The sequence below is a fragment of the Diceros bicornis genome, chromosome 5, assembly GCF_020826845.1.
Source record: "Diceros bicornis minor isolate mBicDic1 chromosome 5, mDicBic1.mat.cur, whole genome shotgun sequence".
NCBI lineage: Eukaryota > Metazoa > Chordata > Mammalia > Perissodactyla > Rhinocerotidae > Diceros > Diceros bicornis.
The window spans coordinates 82,186,345-82,209,291 of record NC_080744.1 but is presented as its reverse complement, the minus strand read 5'-3'; the positions used below and the strand labels follow the sequence as shown (position 1 = coordinate 82,209,291).

At 39.5% G+C, this 22,947-nt stretch overlaps 1 protein-coding gene across 8 annotated transcripts in view; it reads right to left on the bottom strand.

Annotated features, from left to right (window-relative positions):
- Positions 1–22,947, bottom strand: part of TTC23 (tetratricopeptide repeat domain 23) — a 96,447-nt gene that overhangs the window by 37,740 nt on the left and 35,760 nt on the right. For all 8 annotated transcript variants that reach the window (XM_058542356.1, XM_058542353.1, XM_058542358.1 and 5 more), the window contains one exon: positions 11,521–11,698. In XM_058542356.1, the coding sequence (XP_058398339.1) occupies positions 11,521–11,698 (178 nt within the window). The remainder of the gene's footprint in view (positions 1–11,520; positions 11,699–22,947) is intronic.

Below are 22,947 nucleotides of genomic sequence, written 5' to 3'. Positions count from 1 at the left end.
TTCTAATATTCCTTAAGAAAAAAAAGCCAAACCCTATGATCTTACGAACATAAAATAATTCTTCCAAATAGAATAGAAAATATAACTCTTCAAGTAAAAATATATAAAATAAATAAATAAAAAGATAAAGTTACTACTCATCAATATTTGGAGTTTTAAAAATTCTATTAGTAACATGTTTACATTCATCCAATAAACAGATACTCAGAGATGGCCTCCTCTAGGAGAGGCATGGGCTAGGAAGTATGGGCAGTAGAGAAAGAAACAAGAAGTAAACACGACGTCACATAATGCACCAAGGTGAGATGGCAGGTAGTCCACAATCAATTGCCAAAAGAGTGACAGAAATACTAAGGTACCATGAATTTAAAGGAGGGAAATACTAGATTGAGATAGGTAAAACATACTAACAACAACTGAGACTTAAGCTGTACTTTAATTCTTTTTCATTGTTAATACCAATTTTAATTTTCTTGACAATTTTTATTATCCTCATTTTATAGATGAGAAAATGGAGGTTGCTGAATGGGTGACTTGCCCAAGTTATCTCACAGCTAATAAAGGATGGAGAGAAGACTCTGACCTTGATACTCTGACTTCAAATTTGCTTTTTCTACCATGTCATGAACGCTGCCACTCCTCCTGGCCTGGCCCAGGTGGCAGACATCACTAATTGATGCCAGCACACTCCCCAGAGCACCCTGATTCATTCAGCCTCCAAGAGCTAAGACTAATCCGTGGGAGCTGGCCTAGGAGATAAAGCCATACCACTAGAACCTTCTAATCTAGACCAAACAGTGAGACAGCAGAGCATAGAGATTTGCTCCTCTGATGACCAGTGGAATGCATTTCTGAGATGGTGATCAGGGTAGATTCTAGACTGTTGCCACATTTGTCATATGTTAAAATCAACTGAGTTACTAACTGTAGACTTTTTATGACAGGTGCTACTCCAAATCAAGATTGCTGGTAATAACTTTTATTGCTGTGTTAGAACAACCAGAATTTTGTATTAATAAATGCTAACACTATCCTTTGTTTTAAAACTACTTTTCTTATTATAGGATACAAATAAACTAAGTGATTTTAGTGACCCCCAAATTAGTCATTTTCCTTGATTTGGCCTGAAGCTCTGATTTGATATGCTTTTCAAATAATGGGCACTCCAAAAAGCAACTACATGTAAGTAAAGATAATAGGAGCCACAGGGATAGACTCAAAGGATCACGTGTTCAGTGTTTAGGGAAAGGAAAGAAGAGAGAGGAAGAGCCCGCCCCACCCCAAATGCAAACTGAATCATGTTTACTTTGTGTTTTCCTCTGGGTTCCTTATCTCTACAATCCACTAGTGAGGAGGGCACCTTGTGATGCCAGAAAGATTTAACTCACATTGTTACAAAGACTTTTAACACACGGTATTTTAGATTGATTAAAACTCAAATTCAAATTCAAAAAGATTTCATATTTTGTTTCTATTCAAAATTATAATTTAAGGCAATGTAAAGGATATGTGTCTATCACAATTATTTTCAAGTGAATAACTACACTTTCTGTGAATTGCCTTTTGCCTTGGAGAGAGGAAGCAAAGCTTTCTAAGAGCAAAAATGCTCACAATATCAAGAAAGCGGATCCTGAAAGCCTAAGGGGATCTGAATTTATCCCCAAATCTTCATAACCTCAACATTTTTCTCTGTGAGATGCTAATATAAGCATTTATTATCCATTATTCACTTCAGAAACTCAATCCCTGATCTAATTTATTATTTGATGTTTATGAAGCTTCTAAAAACCATATGCTGGGAGGAGTGGGGGGTTGGAGAAGGGAACCCATGATGTTTAAAATGTGTAACATTAGCATCTCATTTATTCAGTAAAATTCAATTCAGTTTAATTTAACTCAGTCCTGTTCAATTCAATTTATCTTAATTTTTAAATGCTTCGTACATGCTAGATATTGTTCAAACACTAGGAATTCACAAAAAAAAAAAAAAATTAGGCAGGGCTTTCGGCTTTAAAAGGGCTCACAGGTGAACTACAAAAATGTGGGGTATTTTGATTTTCCCTAAACTCACACTGTCCCTCACTAGATTTTAGCACCCGGCTCACTACCTTCCTCTCCACCCTCCACCTGTCGTCATTTTTAGGATTTCAGTATCCATGAGACTGGCCACACCTATCAGTCAAGAAAGAGGTGGCACAGTCTACTGGGTAAATAGAGGAAAAGAGGTCGATAAAACGATCCTTTACATGGAGGAAATCCAAAGAGGAGAGTGCAGAACCCCAAGGCAAGATGCTTTACCATCCCAGGCAGAGCAAGGGAGGGAACCTTTGTTGGAACTGGAAAGATGAATGGTGGGGGAGGGAGCTGTGGCTCTCAGTAGAGGGATGCCGCCCACAGCAGGGAGCTTGCAGGGTGGAGCTGAGGGAACAAATACCCTGTTCCTCTCTCTCCTTCCAAAGTCAAGGCTTCGTGCCTCCCAGCCAGAGGGCAAGGGGCCCCCTGACGCCGTGCTTAAGGGTCAGCGTCTAGGGCACAGCGCAGGGCTGAGAGGGACGCAGAGTGGAGCTGAAAGAGCAAACTAAAACGTCCAGCGAATGACTCTTCTACCACCTTGGCCTCTCAGGTTTTGACAGGCTCATTTTCCTCTCTACCCTCAGCCACCCAGTCCCCTTTCACGCTCCACGCCTTATCGCTTAATCCGTGCTACCTCACAGCTTCTTGGATTCTACGGCTCATAGACTCCCTTGCTCTATCACATCCGGCTCTATCATGTCCACGCAACTTCCAGTCCTCTGTCCACTCTCCACAGTCTCGCTATCCATCCACTCCCTCCTGCTGTCCCTTCCTTTCTTGTCTAGCTTAGAGTGCACCAGCCATCACTGTCATTATCAAAAGTGCCCTCAACTCCACTGAAGCACTATTTGAGATAATGACAAAGGGGAAACCATCTAAATATCCCTCAGCAGGGGAATGAATATACTGTGATTTATTTATACAATGATTTAACTCTATCTACATATCTTAACATGGTTACATTTCAAAAACATACAATGAGGGGAAAAGCAACTTATAAAAGGATGCAAACATCACGGCACCACTGATTTTCAAGCTTCTGTTTTGAAGCAGAAGAACCCCTCATATTCCAAACATAACCTTCCATAGTTCTCTAATATACAAAGCAGGTAAGAATGGAGCTGTTCTCACTGAAGCGGGTGGAGAGAGCCTGGAAGCCCACCCAGCTGCTCCCAACCAGCTGCCCCAAAAAGACCCTCCATGGAACATGAGGGCTCAGGATCACAGACTGAGAACCACAGCACCACACTATGCAGAAGGCCTCCTTAGCGAGTGAGTACAAAGGAAGTTGACAAAGCTAGTAATTAGATTACCCAATCTTTCCAAACTAAACCACTGTTCATAACTCTGGAACAACAACTTGTTTGTTAAGAGACTATAAATGCGTCTGTTATATACATCTGACAGCATTTAAGGACTAGTTGTTAGAGCTAACAGAATTACAGGGGTTGTGCTTGCCTCTCTGGCTTTATGCAGGAGCCCAAGTAATGGGCCCCGCTGGGGATCTGCGGCTTGACTGCACTCACTCCTCGTTATTTATTCATCTTCCCAGGGCTCACATTTCTCCTCCTGTCCTTTGCTGTTTTCAATATCTTATGGTTATATATTTATCAACTGTCATCTTGAAGCCAAGGAGGAGTGTTTAATATTTCTAAATCTCGAGCTGCTAGCATGTTGTACTGTGTTAATAACAAAAACAAAAGAACCTTGGGGCTGGCCCAGCAGTGTAGTGGTTAAGTTCTCACACTCCTCTTTGGTGGCCTGGGGTTTGCAGGTTCGGATCCCAGGTGCAGACCTTTGCATCACTTATCAAGCCATGCTGTGGCAGCATCCCACATATAAAGTAGAGGAAGATGGGCACGGATTTTAGCCCAGGGCCAATCTTCCTCAGCAAAAAGAGGAGGATTGGCAACTGATGTTAGCTCAGGGCTAATCTTCCTCACAAAAACAAACAAACAAAAAAAAAACAAAAGAACCTTTAATATCCCACATTGAGCAAAGTCATTAATTGAATAACCTCATTCACAAGGCCTCAAGCCCTGGCAAGGTGCAGAACAGCTATTGCACTCTGGTCCTCTTGTGCATTTCTGGGGGAAACCACCGATTTCTCAGCGCCAATCCAGCTGTCAATAGATGCAGCCCGAGCCAGAGCTAGTGGACTCTTATCTCACTGGGCCTGTCCCCTTGGATTTGTAAAATGTGTAATAGTTCTTGAAGAGAAAACTTGATGACTAGTAAAAAGGTTGTTTCTAGTTATACAGGCAGACCCCATCCTATGAACACTCAAAACACTGTGATGGTTCTGAGTGTGGAATACTAGCTCTTGGGGGGAGGGAGAGAGAAATATTTTTCTCACTTGGTAATGATTAGGGGATCACTGACTCAGGGAAATCTCCTCTGCCATAGCAAAGTGGAGAATACACAAGTACCTCAAAGTACATTTGTGGACTTAAACTGGGTCTATTGACCCTGGAGATGAGAACACTCATCAGGAAGACAATAGAAGTCTTCAACTTACTAATAGCCAGGATCTCTTTGTACAGCTGAGGGCTAGCACTAGGGAGGGACAGAGGAAGGAGGGAACTAACATTTTTAAGCACCTACTTTTGCCAGGATATACACCAGCTTGCTTAATCTCAAAATGACCAGTGAGAGTGATGCTAACTGCCCAATTTACAAATGGGGCAATGAAGACTCAAGGAGATTAAGCAACTGTCTGAAGGTCACATGGTGGGTCAATAGCAGGGCAGAGATTCAAACTAAGTCATGGGATTCCAAATTGCATGCTTTTCTAGTCTTAACACCTGGTTATTGAGAGGGTAGAAGTTACAGAACGGTGACTTTCAAGACAATATAATAAAGAACTAATTAAGAGTCAGAGGAATGGTTGCTAAGTAGTAGACTCCGCCCAGAAATTGAATGGACTGGCTAGGGGGAGAGTGAGCTGCCAATATGTGGATACCTAAGGAGCTTCTGAGAACTAACTTTAGAGGGGTGCCATAGAGGAGAGTCAGGCAGTGGATGGTAGATGGAGCAGACATTAAGTGTGCCTTTCACTAAGTGTCTCTATTTCTGCTTTGACTCAAATTTGTGCCTTAATTCAATAGAAGCTCAAGTCCACTTGTCATTGTGAGGTGTGAGCTTGCTGTGTTTCTTTTAAAACTGACCAGCTGTGAAGCCCTGCCGAAGCTGCTATTCCACCATTCAGCTTTGAGCTGACATCCTTGTGCAAGAATGGGTCATGTTGCAGTCCAAGGTTGCCACTTCCTTTCCTCTCCCATCTCCCCTGCCTAGTAGGGAAGTCTTGCACGGCCACACACACCACAGGGGCCTGAGGCAGCTGGAGAGCCTTGGCTAAGAAAAAGATGGAGCTGGGAATTCCTGGGGGAGTAGATGAAAGAGAAGTCACTGGGTGCAGAGGGTATTAGAAAACTGAGTTCTGCAGGCCCCAAACTAAGCCAGTTTCTTTTAATATCAGAGAAAGTCCTCAGTGGCAGCTCTCCAGTTGTCAGTTTGAGCTCCTCCAAAAGGCTGGGGAGAAAAGGCCCTACTCTCTGTAAGTGTTAGCACCCAAAGAGATGTGTCAGGGGCTTATATTTTCATCTTCTTTTGGTTGCAAGTATGTGTTTTCTTAAAACTTAACTACATTTTTAGATTATAAGAGTAATACCTGCATATAATTTTTTTAAAATTCTCAGTGGTAGAAAAGAATAGACAAGTACAATTTTCAATGCCCCCTCCCTTCTGTCTACAAGCCTCACCCTCTCGTCTCCCCAGTGCCAGTCTGACTTCTTATAGCTAACTGCTATCAACAGTTTCCTGTGTATCCTCTCAGAAATACTGATATGCTTACACAAACACACACACACAGGCACATGTTCTTACACACACACACACACACAAGACCATACCTTGGCCCTGCCCCCTCTCAGCTCAGCTTCGTCTCCTGCCACCCACTCTGGGCTCTCACCACAATGGCTCCTCTCCCCTCTTCTCAGACTTTGGGGTGTCTCATTATCAGCCCCCATGGGATCCCACGCCAGGTCACGCTGCCTTGTTGGGAGCTCTCATAGCACCCGGTACCTCTCCCTGTGGCGCACATCACAGTTGTTGTTTTATATTCATCTGTGTGATTATTCAACTAAGGTCTATCTCACTCACTAGGCTGCACCTCGAGAGCAGGACCCCTGATGTCTGGACTCTCCATCATGGTCCCAGAGCCTACCACTGTGCCTGGCACATTGTAGTGTTCAATCAGTTATTGACTGAATAAATATTCTGGTCTATATCTGGCTTTTTAAAATTAATAATACACTTTGGACATCTTTCATGTCAGAACATATACATCTATCTCATTCCTTTGATGGCTCTATAGTATTCCATCACATGGATATATCATAATTTCATAACCAGGCCCCCATTAATGGATTTTAAGGGTATTTCTAATTTTTGCTATTGCCAACAACAATGTTGTTTCACTTCTTGTACATCTCTGCACACCTGTGCACATATATATCTTTAAGTAAGTCTCTAGATGTGAAACTGATGGGTCAAAGGGTCAGTGCATGACAAAACTGGAGAGAGAATATCAGATGCTTTCCCCCGAAGTGGCGCCAACCCCCACGCCTACTGGCAGTGCACGGGGATGCCTGCTTTCCTGTACCCTTGCCACCACGGGGCATCAGCAAACTTTTTAATTTTGCTCATTAGTAGTTAAAAAACAGCATCTCCTTGGTTAAATTTCATTTCTTAAATAAGTGAGGCTGAGGATTATTTTTGCTAGGTTATTGGCCACTTGTATTTCCTCTCCTGTAAAGTGCCTGTTCCTGTCTTTTGTCCACATTTCTATTGAGTTGTCTTTTTCATCTCGATTTTATAAGAATTCTCTCTATACTTTCCCCTCTTTGACATTTTTTAACTTTATGATATGTTGTCACAGAGAAGTTTTTCATTTTTATGCTGTCAAATTTATCAATCTTCCTTTCTCTTTTATCTCCTCTGTTTCTCAATCTATACCCATCTACACACATTCAGAGGAAAGTGCTCAACAAGTGTCAACACTGGCTACTTCTGGTACAGGAGGCCTGGGATGACTTGTAACCCATTTCTTTGTGCTTTTCTATATGGCTTGATTTTTTTTTTAATAAAGATCATTATCATTTTTATAAAAAAGAGTTGTTATTTAAAAAGAAACAGTATGGCATCTGGACTTATGTCATTCATATGTTAGAAAACGTTAATAATGCATAAAATCATAATTGCATTCTGCAACTTTTCTAATTTTAAACCAAAAAGGCTAGTATTGTCAGAGATTTGGTACTTGTCTAATTATTGCAGGTTATAGCAAATACACAGTAGTTAATGAGCACCTATTAGAAGTGCTACCATTTGCTGAGGAATCTGAATCTGCCAGGAGCCGGGTGTGAGCACCTATCAGCCATCACTCAGGCCTGACCAAGAGCAGGAACCTGAAGGCAGATTTTCTGACCTCAAAGTTGGAAGAGTAACTGATAAATTATTTCATTATACTTTGCAAATTAAACTTCTCTAAATTTGGGAACTACTGAGTGGCAGAGCCGTCTTGAAAACTGAAAAGACAGATATACCATCCAAGTGTCAGAGATGTGAAAAAGCTATCCATGCTAGTGCGGGGTTAATTTATACCCCTGGAAAACACACACCACAAACATGCTCTCACTCACATAAATGAAATCCTGTGGTTTTTCTTTTGGATAGGAAAACAAAGTTCTATTGCCAAAATCTGCCATGAGGAGTTTCAGAAATGATCACATTTGCACAGTTTTCCCACGGTCCCCTGCTGCAGAGAGCCGAATGGGGCCAAGGACAGCTCTGTCATCAGTCCCTGAGATTGCCACCTTCCGTGGGTGGTGGCTCTGTAGGGCTTGCTTTATTTTTCTCCACTTTAATGGATTATTTCCTAAAATACTTTTCTACATTCTACAGAAAATAAAAGGTCTTTTCTCTCTGGGTGTTTCTCTTACTCCAAAGGAATGAAAAGTGAAAAACAAGAGAGGAAATAACAAAGCCCCCTTTCTTTGTGTGCACATAATAAATGGCTTTTAGGCATGGGTTCCCTTGGAGAGCTGAGGCCACACAGTACCTTTCTGTATCTTAGGTAAAGAAAGAAAAGGGGAGCCTTGATAAATGTTTAATAATTACTGTTAATAAATAAAAGTAGCTTACACTGGCAACATGCCTAATGGTTCATAGAGTACTTTCAATTTTGAACCTTTGAGCAGTTCTGTGAAGTAGACAGGGTCTTTTGTAGGGTTTTTTTTTTTTTCTTCTTTGAGAGGTTAAATGACTTGTATCACAAACAGACGGTAAACAGAAGAATCTGGACTCCAACTCAGATTTTCTGATTTCAAATACAATGCTATTTTGAATATACCAAGCTATCTCTTTAATAATGATCAGGAAGTATTTGTTTAAACACTCTCTAATTTTTATTAACCTCAAGAATAAACAAACAACAAAAATCCCATATAGAACTTTATAATTCACTCATTTACAAAAATGAGTGAATTCCTCCATAACCCAAATACAGAGAAATCCTTCTAACTTAGATTCAAAATCCAAATGTGATGGAAGGAACGCTGAAAATTTGAAAGCATTAAGAAAACTTTTGCATGGCAAAAAAACATGAATCCACAAAAAAATATTAGAGCTAATAAATGAGTTCGGCAAGGTTGCAGCATACAAGCTAAATATACCGTTTGTATTTCTACACACTAGCAATGAACAATAGGAAAAGGAAATTAAGAAAACACTTCCATTTGTAGTAGCATCAAAGAGAACAAAATACTTAGGAATAAATCTACCAAAAGAAGTGCAAAACTTATACTACAAAACGTGGTTGAAAGAAATTAAGGAAGACCTAAAGAAATAGAGATATCCCATCCCATGTTCATGTTTTGAAAGGCTTAATATTAAGATGTCAATACTTCCCAATTGAAATACAGATTCGAGTACTCCCTGTCAAAATCTCAGCTGGTTTTTTTTTCCAGAAATTGATAAGCTTATCCTAAAATTCATATGAAAATGCAAGGGACCCAGAATAGCCAAAAAAATCTTGAAAAAGAATAACAAAGTTGGAGATGTCACACTTATGATTTCAAAACTTACTTCAAAACTTGTACATAAGTATTCATAGCAGCATTATTCATAATATCCGTTAACTTAATGCAAAACAACAGTAATCGAGACAGTGTGATACTGACATAAGGATAGACATATAGATCTATGGAATAGAGTTGAGAATCCAGAAATAAACCCTTACATTTATGGTCAATTGATTTTGACGCAGATATCAAGATAATTGTGTTGAAAAGATAGTCCTTTTAATAAATAGTGCTGGGACAACTGAATATCCACATGCAAAAGAATGAAGTTGGACCTCTACCTCACATCATACAAAAAAAATTAACTCAAAATGGATCAAACACCTAAATATAAGAACTAAAACTATAAAATGCTTAGAAGGAAACATAGATACAAGGCTTCACGAACTTGGATTAGGCAATGGTTTCTTAGATGTGATGCCAAGAGCACAAGCAACAAAAGAAAAAAGGATAAACTGGACTTTATCACAATTAAAAACTCTTGTGCTTCAAACAACACTATCAAGAAAGTGAGAAAAACCCACGTAATGAGAGAAAATGTTTACAAATCATGTATCCGATAAGGGTCTAGTATCTAGTATCCAATATAAAGAACTCTTATAAGTCAACAATAAAAAGACAAATAACCCTATTAAAAAATAGGCAAAGGATTTGAATGCTAGCCACCCAATTGTTGTTTCCATTTGTATGCCGCCTCATGGGCATCTCAGACTCACCATCCAAACCTGAGCTCACCACCTCTCTATCACCCATTCACACTTGCTCCCCCACTGTCAATGGCACAAACGTCCACTAAGTTGTTCAGACCAGAAACCCAGGAGTCATCTTTGACTCTTCTCCTTCCCTCTGTTTCCCACATCCAATCAATCTCCACATCTCATCAATTCTGCCTCCTAAACCTTTGTCAAACTCATCTACTTCCCTTTACTCTTTTACTATCATCATCCCAGTTCAAGCCACCATCTTCTTAGGACTTTGTTACTTCAATAGCCTCCTAACTGGTCTCTCTACTTCCACTCTTGGCACATCTCCCAAAATCCGTTCTCTATATGTCAGCCAGAATAATCTTTCTAAGAATACTGGGTTTGACTTTGGGCTATGCCATTTATTGGCTGTGTACTCCTGGGCATATCACTCAACCTTTCTAATTCTTGACTTCTTCATATATAAACTGGAAATAATAATAAGTCACAGAGTGGTAATAATGATTAAGAGAGATAATCCAGACAAAGTGAGAGAATAGGACACTCTAATAAATTGTAGATGAGAGTATAAATGGTCAGACAAATTTGAAAAGAAATAGCAATAAAGTACTCTCAGTACCATGTTATTATCTCTCATTTGAAATAATAGGAATGAGTTAGTCTATATTTTACAACTTCAAAAAGGAAAAATTCTGAGAAAACGATTTAAAAGATGCTTTTAGCAGATCATTTGATACAAAAACATCAAACTCACTGGGATGGTTAATTTTGTTTGTCAACTTGGCTAAGCTATATAATGTCCAGTTGTTAGGTCAAATACTAGTCTAGACGTTGCTGAGAATGTATTTTGTAGATGTGATTAACATTTACAATCAGTAGACTTTGAATAAAAGAGATTACCCTCCATAAGATGAGCGGGCCTCATCTAATCAGTTGAAGGTCTAAAGAACAAAAAGCTGAGGTTTCTCGAAAAGAAGGAATTCTGTCTCAAGACTGTAACAGAGATCCTGCCTGAGTTTTTAGGTGGCCCACTTACCCTCTACGGATTTTGGACTTTTCAGCCCCCACAATCATGGGAACCAATTCCTTAGAATAAATTTCTCTCTCTATATATGTATATATCCTATTGGTTCTGTCTCTCTGGAGAACCCTGACTGACACACTCACAGAGGAATCTTAAAGTAGAACAGCAGCTAACACATGACGACTCTAAGTGGTTTCAGGTACAGATTTTAGAGTGTAGTAGAAAAGAACCCTAATCAGTTTGATGATATAAGCTCTAAATTGATGAAATACTAAAGGATAAAGACACTTTATCTGGGAAATAAGACTTAAATTATGCACCTAATATGAGAAAAGCCACGTTCTAGGGAGTCTCAGGTTGTTTGTGGAATGTGCACCTGGCAACAGAGGACTAGTATCTGATACTCACCCACTTGACCCTCTATATGAAGATATTTGTTGAACGTCTACTCCAGGCTAAGAGTTCTACTTATCTATAGCAAATAACACAGCCAGGCATTCTGAGCTGCTACTCCACTTGTGTCTATGAAAAGCATCGGGTCTAGAACAGCTTTAGTGGCCAGTATGTTGCAGCTTACCTGTAAAAAATGGTCGATGGATGCGTTGTGAAATCCCAGGGTTTGTTCTACACCTGCTAATTCCCTCAATATTGGTACACACTCAAGACTTTGTTCACCTTTACTGGTCTCAATATATTCTAAAGCCTCTTGGTAGTGGGGCAGAGCTTCTTTTGATTTCTTCTGACCTTGATATAGCCTAAAAAAATCGAAGGGATTATTTTTAAAATAATTAAAATAGAAAATACAGAAGATAAAGGTGGGCTGGTGGTTAGGATTTGGCTGTCTGACCCCTGTTGTCCAGGTTTGTTTCCTCACCAACTAAGCTTTTCTTTCCGCCCAGAGGCAGCTGGGCATCGTGGTCAAGAGGATGGACTTTGGAATAACCAGGAAGGTTCAAATCTTGGCTCTACCACCTAACTAGATGTACAACTTTCAAGTTGCTTAACAATTCCCTCATCTGTAAGTTAAGAATAATAACAATGCCCACTACATTGGGTTATTATGAAATTTAAATTAGTTAATATTCGTAAAAACACTTAGAACAGTCTCTGACACATAGTAAATGCTATGCAGTCGCTGGTTTAAACATATATAAATATTCAACAAAAACAACAATAATCATCATAAAGGATGCCGAGACGATGATAACTAATCTGTTGAGAAATTACAGAAATTTCACAGCATTGGTGAGGGTGTGAAGCACTGTCCTTAACTGTTGGGGAGAATATAATTTGGGCATAAATTTTTCTATATTAACATTATACATATATATGTACACACACATATTTCTGCTAATTGCACTTCTAGTAGTTTATATTGAAGAGATACTCTGGCAGGACAAGAATATATAAGAATGTCTACCTAAGCATTTGTTGTAATAGTGGAAAAGTACAAAGAACTTAAAATACACCAATAGGCGATCATCTAAGTAGGTTACAGTAAGTACATCTATACTGTGGAATGTCAAGTAACTATTAAAGTTAATGTTAATCCGTATTTATCAACATAGAAGTATACTGACTATATATTCTTCAGTAAAAAAAGGCAGATTACAAAAATACTTTGTGTAATATCTCATGCATGTGAAAAATTTATATCTAATCTGTATGTACACATATGCATACAGAAATACTAAAGAATGGTCACTAAAATGTTAGCAATAGTTATCTCTAAGGAATTGGTTGTGATTTTACTTTTCTCGCTTATGCTTCTCAAATTTCCTAAATTTTCTTCTATAAAACTATTATTACTTTTACGTTAGAAAAATGTTAATTTAAAAATTATAAGTAAAGGTGGCAGTGGGAAAATATTCTTGTAGTTTCTTGGGATAAGACTTTCTCGTATACAAAATGTATCCCTCCATATTGTTCAGCAAACACAATAACAGACATTTAAAAACAATCTTCCCCAAAATATTTGCCAAGACTACTAAAAACTTTTTTTTTGGCATGGAAAAATTTTATGTACAAAATTCATAATGGAAGATATCAACTCTTCCTATGCTGCCCTCTGCCCCAGAATCTTTACTACAAAAAGGCTTTACAATTTCCAAATTGCCTATGGGCAAACTGAGACGTAACTTGAGAAAGTGACTAAGAGACCACAAAAAACAGGTATTGTTTTCAACTCAATCATTGGATATTTTTCACAACTATCTTTGCTCTCCAATACATTTCAAGGGAATCGACTGATACAAGTAAAGATACTTTGCAGATCTGTGGTTCAAATGGCCATAATGAAATAAAATGCTCGCTGAATATTTTGTGAACTGGGATATCTTCTATAATTGTAAAGAGGTTTAAAACACAGGAAGAGGTCAGGGATATGTTCCTGGACCAGACTGCAGCTTGCAGCAACTCTAATCTTGGAAAGGAAGAGATTAATATGTGACCTGATAATACTGGACTTGCCTTTTGACTCTTAATGAGCTTAGAATGTAGTGGAGTAATAATTAGTGTTGTAAGCATCATATTTTATTTTTGAAGAGAAAACCCACTAGCATCTTTAGTGATAAAAAGAGGCTTGGAAACATATGGTTGGTAACAAATCACTTAGCCAAAGAATTAGATTCCTGGTAGACAAAGATTAAATAATTGAAAATAGGAGTCAGCCAACTATGGCTTGTGGGCCAAATCTACTCATTGTCTGCTTTTGTAAATAAAGTTTTATTGGCACACAGCCACACCCACTTGTTTACTTATTGTCTACAGCTGCTTTTGCACTACAATAGCAGAGTTGAGTAGCTGCAACAAACACCACATGGCCTACAAAGCTTAAAATATTTACTGTCTGGGCCGTTACAAAAAAAGTTTGCCAACCTCTGGTCTAGAATCTAGAGAAAGTCACATACTTTCCAAATGATTCCAGACTTTTTTCCACCTAATTTAGCCTAGGGAACTCAGACAATGCTGTACATATTTGAGCAAAGGAAAAAAAATATTCATCTGCTTCCTTTCTTATGTTCTTAAATGATGAAGAGTGTGCCAAAGAAACAAAGAATAGGTCCTTTGTTTCCAAGGCTGCTTGTAAAAGTCAGAATAGTAAAGCAAATATAAATGCCAAGATGATTTCATTTACACAACAGCTTTAAAAGAAAGCAATATTCAAAGCTTAGTAACCAAGCTAATAAGGGAGAAAAAACAGAAAAGTAAACAATAACAAGGCATAAGTTAATTCGTATATCAACTATTCTTCCTTTTCCAAGATAGAACCCTAAAGAAAAGTATTTGGGGATTTGTAGTGGTGGAAACCAGGGACAACTTGCAGCCATCTACTATCTATCTTAGCCAAAAGCACAGCATATCTCTCCAAGTTAACACCACGGCACCTTTTCAGGTATCAAAAAGTCATCCTTCAAATACCTGACTTTCAGAGAAAATTTTATAGAAAAGAATACAGGATGAGAGGCAGGGCGATCAGTTACAAGTATGGCAGCAGGAGTAGAAAACCCAAACTGTATTTTGAGCATCCTTACTTCCCAGGCTGCACAACCTTGGGCAAGAACAAAACGTCTCCGAACTTTGGTTTCTTCATCTGAACACTGGTGTCCAACAGGGTTGTTGTGAGAATCAAGTAACATGCCTGAAAGTGCTCTGCACATGGAAGCAAGCCATACAGACTGGATGAAATGCCTACACATAATCGTACCTCTCCCTGCTTCCCCTCCCAACCTGCAGTCTCAATGGAACTGAGTGGTACAGCCTCAGGTTGTTCTCATGTTGAAATGGGCTCATTTGTGGTCTCAGCTTCCTCCCACCCAGCCACATAAGATTTTGGAAAGTCTAAATAATAGGCAGAATCAGTTAAACTTGTGTGCAAGTGAAATAGGCATTTTCTTATCCAACTGAGCTCTTAAAAAAATTGAGAATAATTTATTATAAGAACAATATATACTCATCATTAAAAGTAAGAAAAGATATAGGAAAATAAAAATAAAAAATATATAATCACAATATCCAAAGATGAGTCCTGTATACCCTGATAGTTGATTTTCTATGCATAGTTTTATTTTTTATTTATTTTTTTAAAGAGAGGCTCTTTTTTTAGATTTTATTTATTTATTTATTTTTCCCCCCAAAGCCCCAGTAGATAGTTGTATGTCATAGTTGCACATCCTTTTAGTTGCTGTATGTGGGACGCGGCCTCAGCATGGCCGGAGAAGCCGTGCGTCGGTGCGCGCCCGGGATCCGAACCTGGGCCGCCAGCAGCGGAGTGCATGCACTTAACCGCTAAGCCATGGGGCCGGCTGATTTTTAAATAAGACTCATAATGTTTTAGAACCTGCTTTTTTCACTTAATCATACATTAAAAAGTGGCAATGAATGCTATAAAATCACTTTCAGTGGCTGAGTGGTGTCATATCAGATTTGATGGACCACCCATCTTTAAAATATTATTATTTAGGAAGTTTAAAAAATTGTTTGTAGAGGGGCTGGCCTGGTGGTATAGTGGTTAAGTTCACGCACTCCACTTTGGTGGCCAGGGGTGTGCGAGTTTGGATCCCAGGAGTGGACCTATGCACCGCTCATCAAGCCATGCTGTGGTGGTGTCCCACATACAAAAAACAGAGGAAGATTGGCACAGATGTTAGCTCAGGGCCAATCTTTCTCATCAAAAAAAAAAAAAAAAAAACGGTTTGTGGAAAATTTTCACAAATCATGCTTCTGATGAGGGACTTGTATCCTGAATATATAAAAAAACTCCTACAACAGTAATAAAAAGACAACCCAATTTAAAAATGAGCAAAGGAGAAATAGTCATTTCTCCAAAGAAGATAGATAAATGGTCACTAATCATATAAAGAGATATTTACAACCATTAGTCATCAAGGAAATGCAAATCAAAACTACAAGATACCACTTCACACTCACTACAATGGTGGCTATAATTTAAAAAAAAAGATAATAAGAAGTGTTGACAAGGATGTGGAGAAATTAGAATTCTCACTCACCACTGGTGGGAATGTAAAATGGTGTAGCTACTTAGGAAAAGAGTATTAGTTCCTCAAAAGTTTAAACATAGAATTATTAAGTGACCCAGCAATTTCCCTCCTAGGTATATACCCAAAAGAAATGAAAACATATGTCCACATAAAAACCTGTACACAAATGTTCATAACAGCACTATTCATAAGAGCTGAAAAGTGGAAACAACCCAAATGTCTACCAACTGAGAAATGAATGAATAAAATGTAGTATATCCATACAGTGGAGTATTATTCAGTCATAAAAAGGAAGTATTGATACATGTTACAACATGGATGAACCTTGACAAAATTATGCTAAGTGAAAAAGGCCAGTCACAAAAGACCACACACTATAATTCCATTCAGATGAAATGTCCTGAATAGGCAAATCTATATACAGAATGTAGATCAGCAGTTGTCAGGTGTTGGGGGAACATTAGAGACTGCTAATGGGATGAAAATGCTGTAAAATCGATTGTGATGATTTGCACAACTCTTGTTAATACACTGAAAACCACCAAATTGTATACTTTAATTGGGTGAATTGTACGGTATGTGAATTAAATCTCAATAAATCTGTTATTTAAAAAAAGTTTGTGGGGGCCAGCCCCGTGGCTTAGCAGTTAAGTGCGCACGCTCTGCTACTGGTGGCCTGGGTTTGGATCCCGGGCGCACACTGAAGCACCACTTCTCTGGCCATGCTGAGGCCGCATCCCACATACAGCAACTAGAAGGATGTGCAACTATGACATACAACTATCTACTGGGGCTTTGGGGAGAAAAAGGGAAAAAAAGGAGGAGGATCGGCAATAGATGTTAGCTCAGAGCTAGTCTTCCTCAGCAAAAAGAGGAGGATTGGCATGGATGTTAGCTCAGGGCTGATCTTCCTCACAAAAAAAAAAAAAAAGTTTGTGAACATTTGGAAGCAAACTAAATATAGATGAGATTCAGTAGTAGCCATAAACTTAATAATTTTTTGTTTAAACAAATAACTGTAATAGTAATTCTTAAACAAAAATTAAAATATTTTTCTCTTAATACCATCCTCAAACCAATTATCATTTCTAACTTGCGCTTTCAAAGCAGGTCAGAAAAAGATATGCGCTTTGGCTGTAAACTGGTCCTATGATTGGATGATCCCACACACCTGTTTTAGGGAGGGAAGTTAGGAGAGCAGAGAATGCTGTGGGTCCTGCTGCACTTGACACTCAGCACAGTGGGCATTCCCATGGGGAGGCCATAAATCAGGCTTGGACAGTGAGCTACTGGTCTCTCTCTAACCTTCCAGAGCTGTAGGCATGTTTCCTGATGAGCTCATTCCTGGGGAATGCCTAGAGCTATGTAAAGTATAATCTTATGAGAAAGCAGGAAATTCATAGACAGAAAAGCCATATAAAACTACTCTTAATGGAGTATTCTGGTAAAACAATTACTCTGTAAGTTTAAATATGGTAATATATTTCATATCACGACCCCTGGAGAACACAGATGTGGAAGAATCCAGAAACCAGTGATAAACCCAGAATCTTTTTCCTTCAGCTGATTGATTCAAACCAATATGCTGTGGTTCAAGAAATTAGCTTGAGGACTGTTGAGTAATAGAAGAAAGGTAAGTTCAATACAGCTCCCAAAGTTACCCAGGTTAGCAGAATTCTCAGTGTGCCAAGGATGGCTGGAAACCTCCAGCCCAGAGCCGAGTGAAGCACACCAGGCCATTGGGGGATGGTTTCCAGCGTTCTGGTCCAACACTGAAGAGCTCAAACTCCTGCCTGCAGGGCCAGACTCTGCATTCATAGACTCCTGCTCCTTCCTCTGTGCCTAAGTCCTGAAGGACACCTGCCTGAGGGGACAAATGGGAGTTTCAATCCAGCCTGTGCTTTGCTGGCCAAGTTGTGTGCTTGGACACAGGGCTGCGTCCACTTGGAAGAAAGGGCACCTTTTTCTCATTCTCGCAAAGTCTCCATCCACTTCCACAGCTGTGTACAAAGGTGGTGCAGAGGTGGTACTAGCTCTTCTGGGATCCTAGTTTCCCCGGACTTGATGAGTTCAGATGACTCTTGAGAGTCATCTAAACCTTCCCATCTGGCTCCCCTGATGCCAGCTCCATTTCAGCCCCCAAGTGTGTCATGCATATCTTCCCTCTGGGTCTCTGCTGGTCCTTCTATTTGGAATGTTTGTTCTTTCTTCCATCTCTGTCTAGCAAACTGCCCTTCATCTTTCTATCATTCCTCTTTTAGTTTTAGCTTAGCCACCTCCTCCTTTAGGTAGCCTTCCCTGCCAGGGCCAAGACTAGAGTGGGACCAGTGAGACACCCAGGACACACCATTTAAGGTGGTGCTCACTCTCAGGGGCAGGCACTTGCAGGGTCATCACTCGAGAGTGAGTGCCTCCTTAAATCATGTGGCCTGGGTACCTGGGTTCCTCATCCTAGCCCTGCCTCTGTTTCCTGACATCCCAGGCTGGGTTGGGTGCCTCTGGAACACCTGACTATGCTCCCTGCTCAGGAAACATCTCTCATACTGTATTATAACTGCCTGGGAACTCAGCACCCATTCCTTTAGTGCTGGGCTCCGTGAAGGCAGGGTCCAAGGCTGCCTCATTCTCCTTGGCATCCCCAGCACTTTGCCCAGTATCTGACACACAGTGGGTGCCAGTTGTGTATTGGAAGGAGGGAGGACGAGGTAAGGAGGGAGGAAGGAAGTAACAACCGGCAAATCCACTGACTTAGAGACTCTGAGGTTTTAGTTTATATCTTAGTATTCACAGATCCCAGAATAAGTTCTAGGAAAAAAATCTTCCAGAAAAGAACATGTTTTCACATTGATTTGGTAACAAAAATATGATAGACTATTATCTAATTAAGGGATGGAGAACTTGTCGCAATTTATAAGGGTAGAATAAAAGAAACCTTGTCAGAACGCATCATGGGTTGAATTGTGTCCCCCTCCCCCAAATTCATATGTTGAAGTGGTCACCCCCAGTACCTCAGAATGTGACTTTATTTGGAAATAGGGCCATTGTAGATGTAACTAGTTAAATTAGGAAGACATCATACTGGAGTGGGGGTGGGGGCCAATCCACTATGACTGGTGTCCTTATAAAAAGGGTAAATTTGGACACAGAGACACACCCACACAGAGAACACCAGGTGAACATGAAGACAGAGATCGGGGTGATACATCTACAAGCCAAGGAATGCCAAAGATGGCCAGCAAACCGTCAGAAGGTAGGAGAGAGGCCTGGAACAGACTCCCCCTCATAGCCTCCAGAAGGAACCAACACTGCCAACATATTTATCTCAGACTTCCAGCCTCCAGAACTGTGAGAGAACAATTTTCTAAGTCATCTAGTTGGTGGTACTTTGTTATGGCAGGCTTAGCAAACTAGTGCAGAACCCCTGCTGGCTGACTCCAGGCCTGGATTTTCCTTCCGACAGCTCCCTAATAGATGAACACTGGGTGTACTCGTCCAGAGCAGCTATTTAGATATGGAAGCACTCCCTTTTTTTTTTTTTTTTAATTCACATTGTGCTCAAGTCCGAGTGGTAACTTCCCATTAGTTCACTGCCTGGAAATTTAATTTGAACATCTGCTGAGATGGAGACCTGGAATCAGGCAAATTCAGCAGGAAACAACACATGGCTTTCACCTGCCATAGTTCTGTTCTGCTACAAGAATGTCCACATGAGAGCACAGATCTCATGAATCCAATGACGTCCAGCAAGCCGAACTTAGTGGGGTGCCCAGCCCTGAAGGGACACAGCCATACATAAAATACCCACACATCAAGGTGACCTGTTGCCATTTCTGAACTCTAAATTTAAAAGACTTTTGTCAGACTATTATTGGCGTCACATTTCAAACTCTACTGAATTCTTCAGATTCTGAGTCCTTTTTCACCTGCAGCTAAAACTATTTACCTCTTTACTTAGGTTATCCACAGGGGGAAAAAATTAGATCCCTCACACTATGCACATCAGTTCCAAGCAGATTAGAGGCCTAAATTTAAAATGCAAAACTTTAATATGTTTGAGAGAAAATATAAGGAAAAGTAACTATTTTGACTTTGGGTAGGGAAGGAGTTCTTAAATAAGATACAAAAAGTACACATCAGTGGGGCCGGCCCAGTAGCATAGTGGTTAAATTTGTGTGCTCTGCTTCAGCGGCCCAGGGTTCACAAGTTCCAATCCCAGGCGCGGACCTACGCACCACTTATCAGGCCATGCTGTGGCAGGCGTCCCACATATTAGAGGAAGACGGGCACAAATGTTAGCCCAGGGCCAATCTTCCTCAGCAAAAAGAGGAGGATTGGCAACGGATGTTAGCTCAAGGCTAATCTTCCTCACCAAAAAAAAAAAGTACAAATCAGAATAGAAAAGCTAGGTAAATTTGGTCATACTAAAAATAAAAACTTCTATGCATCAAAAGCCAGCATAAAGAAAGTATAAAGGCAAACCACACTGAGAGTACTTAGAATATATATAACCAGCAAATAAGTTGTTGTCAGAATTATCAAGGATGTCTATAAATTAATAAGAAAAATGCAAACCACACAGTTAAAAAATGAGCAAAAGATATGAATAGACAATTGACACAACAGGAATTCCAAATTCCCAGCAAACATAGGAAAATATGTTCAACCTTCCACTACCAGGGGAATGTAATTAAAGAAACCATAAGATTGGCAAAGATAAGAAGCTTGACAATATCAGGTGTTGGCAAGGACGTGGAGTAATAGGAATTTACATATCCTGCTGGTAAGAGTATAAATTGGTGGAAAGCATTTGGGAAATCCAGTAAAGTTGAAGATGTGGATACTTGTCAATTAAGCAATTCCACTCCTGGGCATATACATCAGAGATAATCCTGCACGTGTGCCCAAAGAGACACATACAAGAATGATGATGCAAATGGTGTTTATAATAGTGAAAAATTGGAATCAATTTACATGTTCACCCTCATGAGAACGGATAATTTAATTTAAAGGGGAAAGTCACATGGATTAAACACCATATGAAGATTTAAAACAAAGAGACTAGAGCTACATGTATCAAATGATGTGGATACATCTCAAAAATACAAATGTAATGGGAAAAAAAAACAAGCTTCAGAAAGGAACATACAAATAAAGTTTAAAAAAATGAAAAATAACATTGTATAATTTTTATGGCTATCCATATATACATTCAGAGGAATGAAAAACACTAAATTCAGCATAATAATTGCCTATAATGTGGAGGAAAGAAAACAAGATTGGGAAGAATGTGTAATAGGTTTCTATTTATCTGAAATGTTCTATTTTGTAAACTCGGTAGTGTGTACATGAGTATTTGCGTAACAATATCTATATTTTTATATGCCTGAGATATTTTGTTAAAAAGATCAACAAATACAACACTCTATTGTTTACCGTGTGCAAAGAATGAAGCACGTTCTATGCCTCACCCTTTGAAGTTGCTGTTGCATGCTATTCCAGAGTCCTGGCACTTAACACAACAGCCAGAAATGGAGGCTATTAAGCTAATGCAGTCTACAATGAGCCTTCTGGAGCTCATTGAGGGTACCCTGTTCACATAAAAGACAAAATAGAAAATAAAATTATTTAGCTTCACAATATATTTAATAAAAAAGGAATTGAGCAGGTACTATATCAGGAAATAAATTATAGTCTTACCTCCATCTCCAACTCACTTAAAGCATCAGTCAATTTTAGGTAATCTTGTCTGTCTCCATTTGCTCATATGTAATGTTTGGGATAGCATCCTTTTCTCCTTTCCATTTCTATCTACCTGCCGGGGATGCTGTGAGGATTTATTATCTAGTGTGCCCATAACATGTTTGGGTAGCTTTAGGAACACACTAGATAGATGAAAAAATAGAGAATTTTGAACAACAGAATGTGGCAGTATGTTAATGTGGCAGGTCCATAACTTAAACCACAGCATGTATTATTGTATTATTGAAGGAAAATACATCCACAGTAATTCTACAGAGCATATAACTAGACACAACTCATTTCCCATGAGCTTCTGAAGATCTCACAGGGATGAAGACTTGTTTTAACATGCAACCAACAAATGCAATCTCCTTTAGTATTACTAAGGCAGCAGAGGGTTTCCTTTTCAAGGCTCTAGAATTTGGCAAGAATGTTGAGCGTGAGTGAAAAGCAGAGGCTTGGTGGGAATGTTGCTGATGATCGGAATCTGGTGAGAAGTCAATCCTGCAAGAGGACAAGTGGGATTTTCTAGTGTCAAAGTGAGAAAAGGCTTACATCTGGGTCTCCTTCTACCATCTGGCACAAAAGGTAAAGGCTTTAAGGCTCTGTGGGTACACTGTCAGGCTTCCACTCTGTGCTAGCAAATGTGACTGGTGCCATGGTTAGGAGCCTGGACACTAGAGTTTGATAGACCTGGCTCTGCTCTGCCACTTCCCAGCTGTATGACTTTGGGAAATGACCACACTTCTCTCACCCTCTGTTGCTTCATTTGAAAATGGGAATACAAGGGTACCTACCTCATAGGAGGACTGCGGATTAAATGAGGTGAGGTCTGCAAAGCACTTAGCAAGAGCCTGACAGAGAAGGTGGTCAAGAATTGGTAGCTGGTGTGGTTGTTTAAAATCATTATTATTATTATTTACAGTTGTTTAAGGGAAATGTGTATTATAAAGATAGAATGTCAGAAAGGAAAAGACAAAAGTGCAGTGCTCTGAAGTAGTAAAGCTCTAGGGGATTCATGTATATAAAAGTAATCTGTGCCATGAGGTTTTCTGCCTCCCCACATTTAAAAAAATTTTTTAAAAAAATCAGATCTTTTATAAGTGAAGAGCATCTCTTCAATCACAGGCGTATAAGATGAGAAACAGTGCCAGAACAACAAATGATTTCCTTCTTTGTTACATAAGCATGAAGAATTCCAGGCACACAGCGTCCCGTGGGAGAAGCTAACAGGAGAAACATCTCTTCTGGAGAACAGCAGGGCG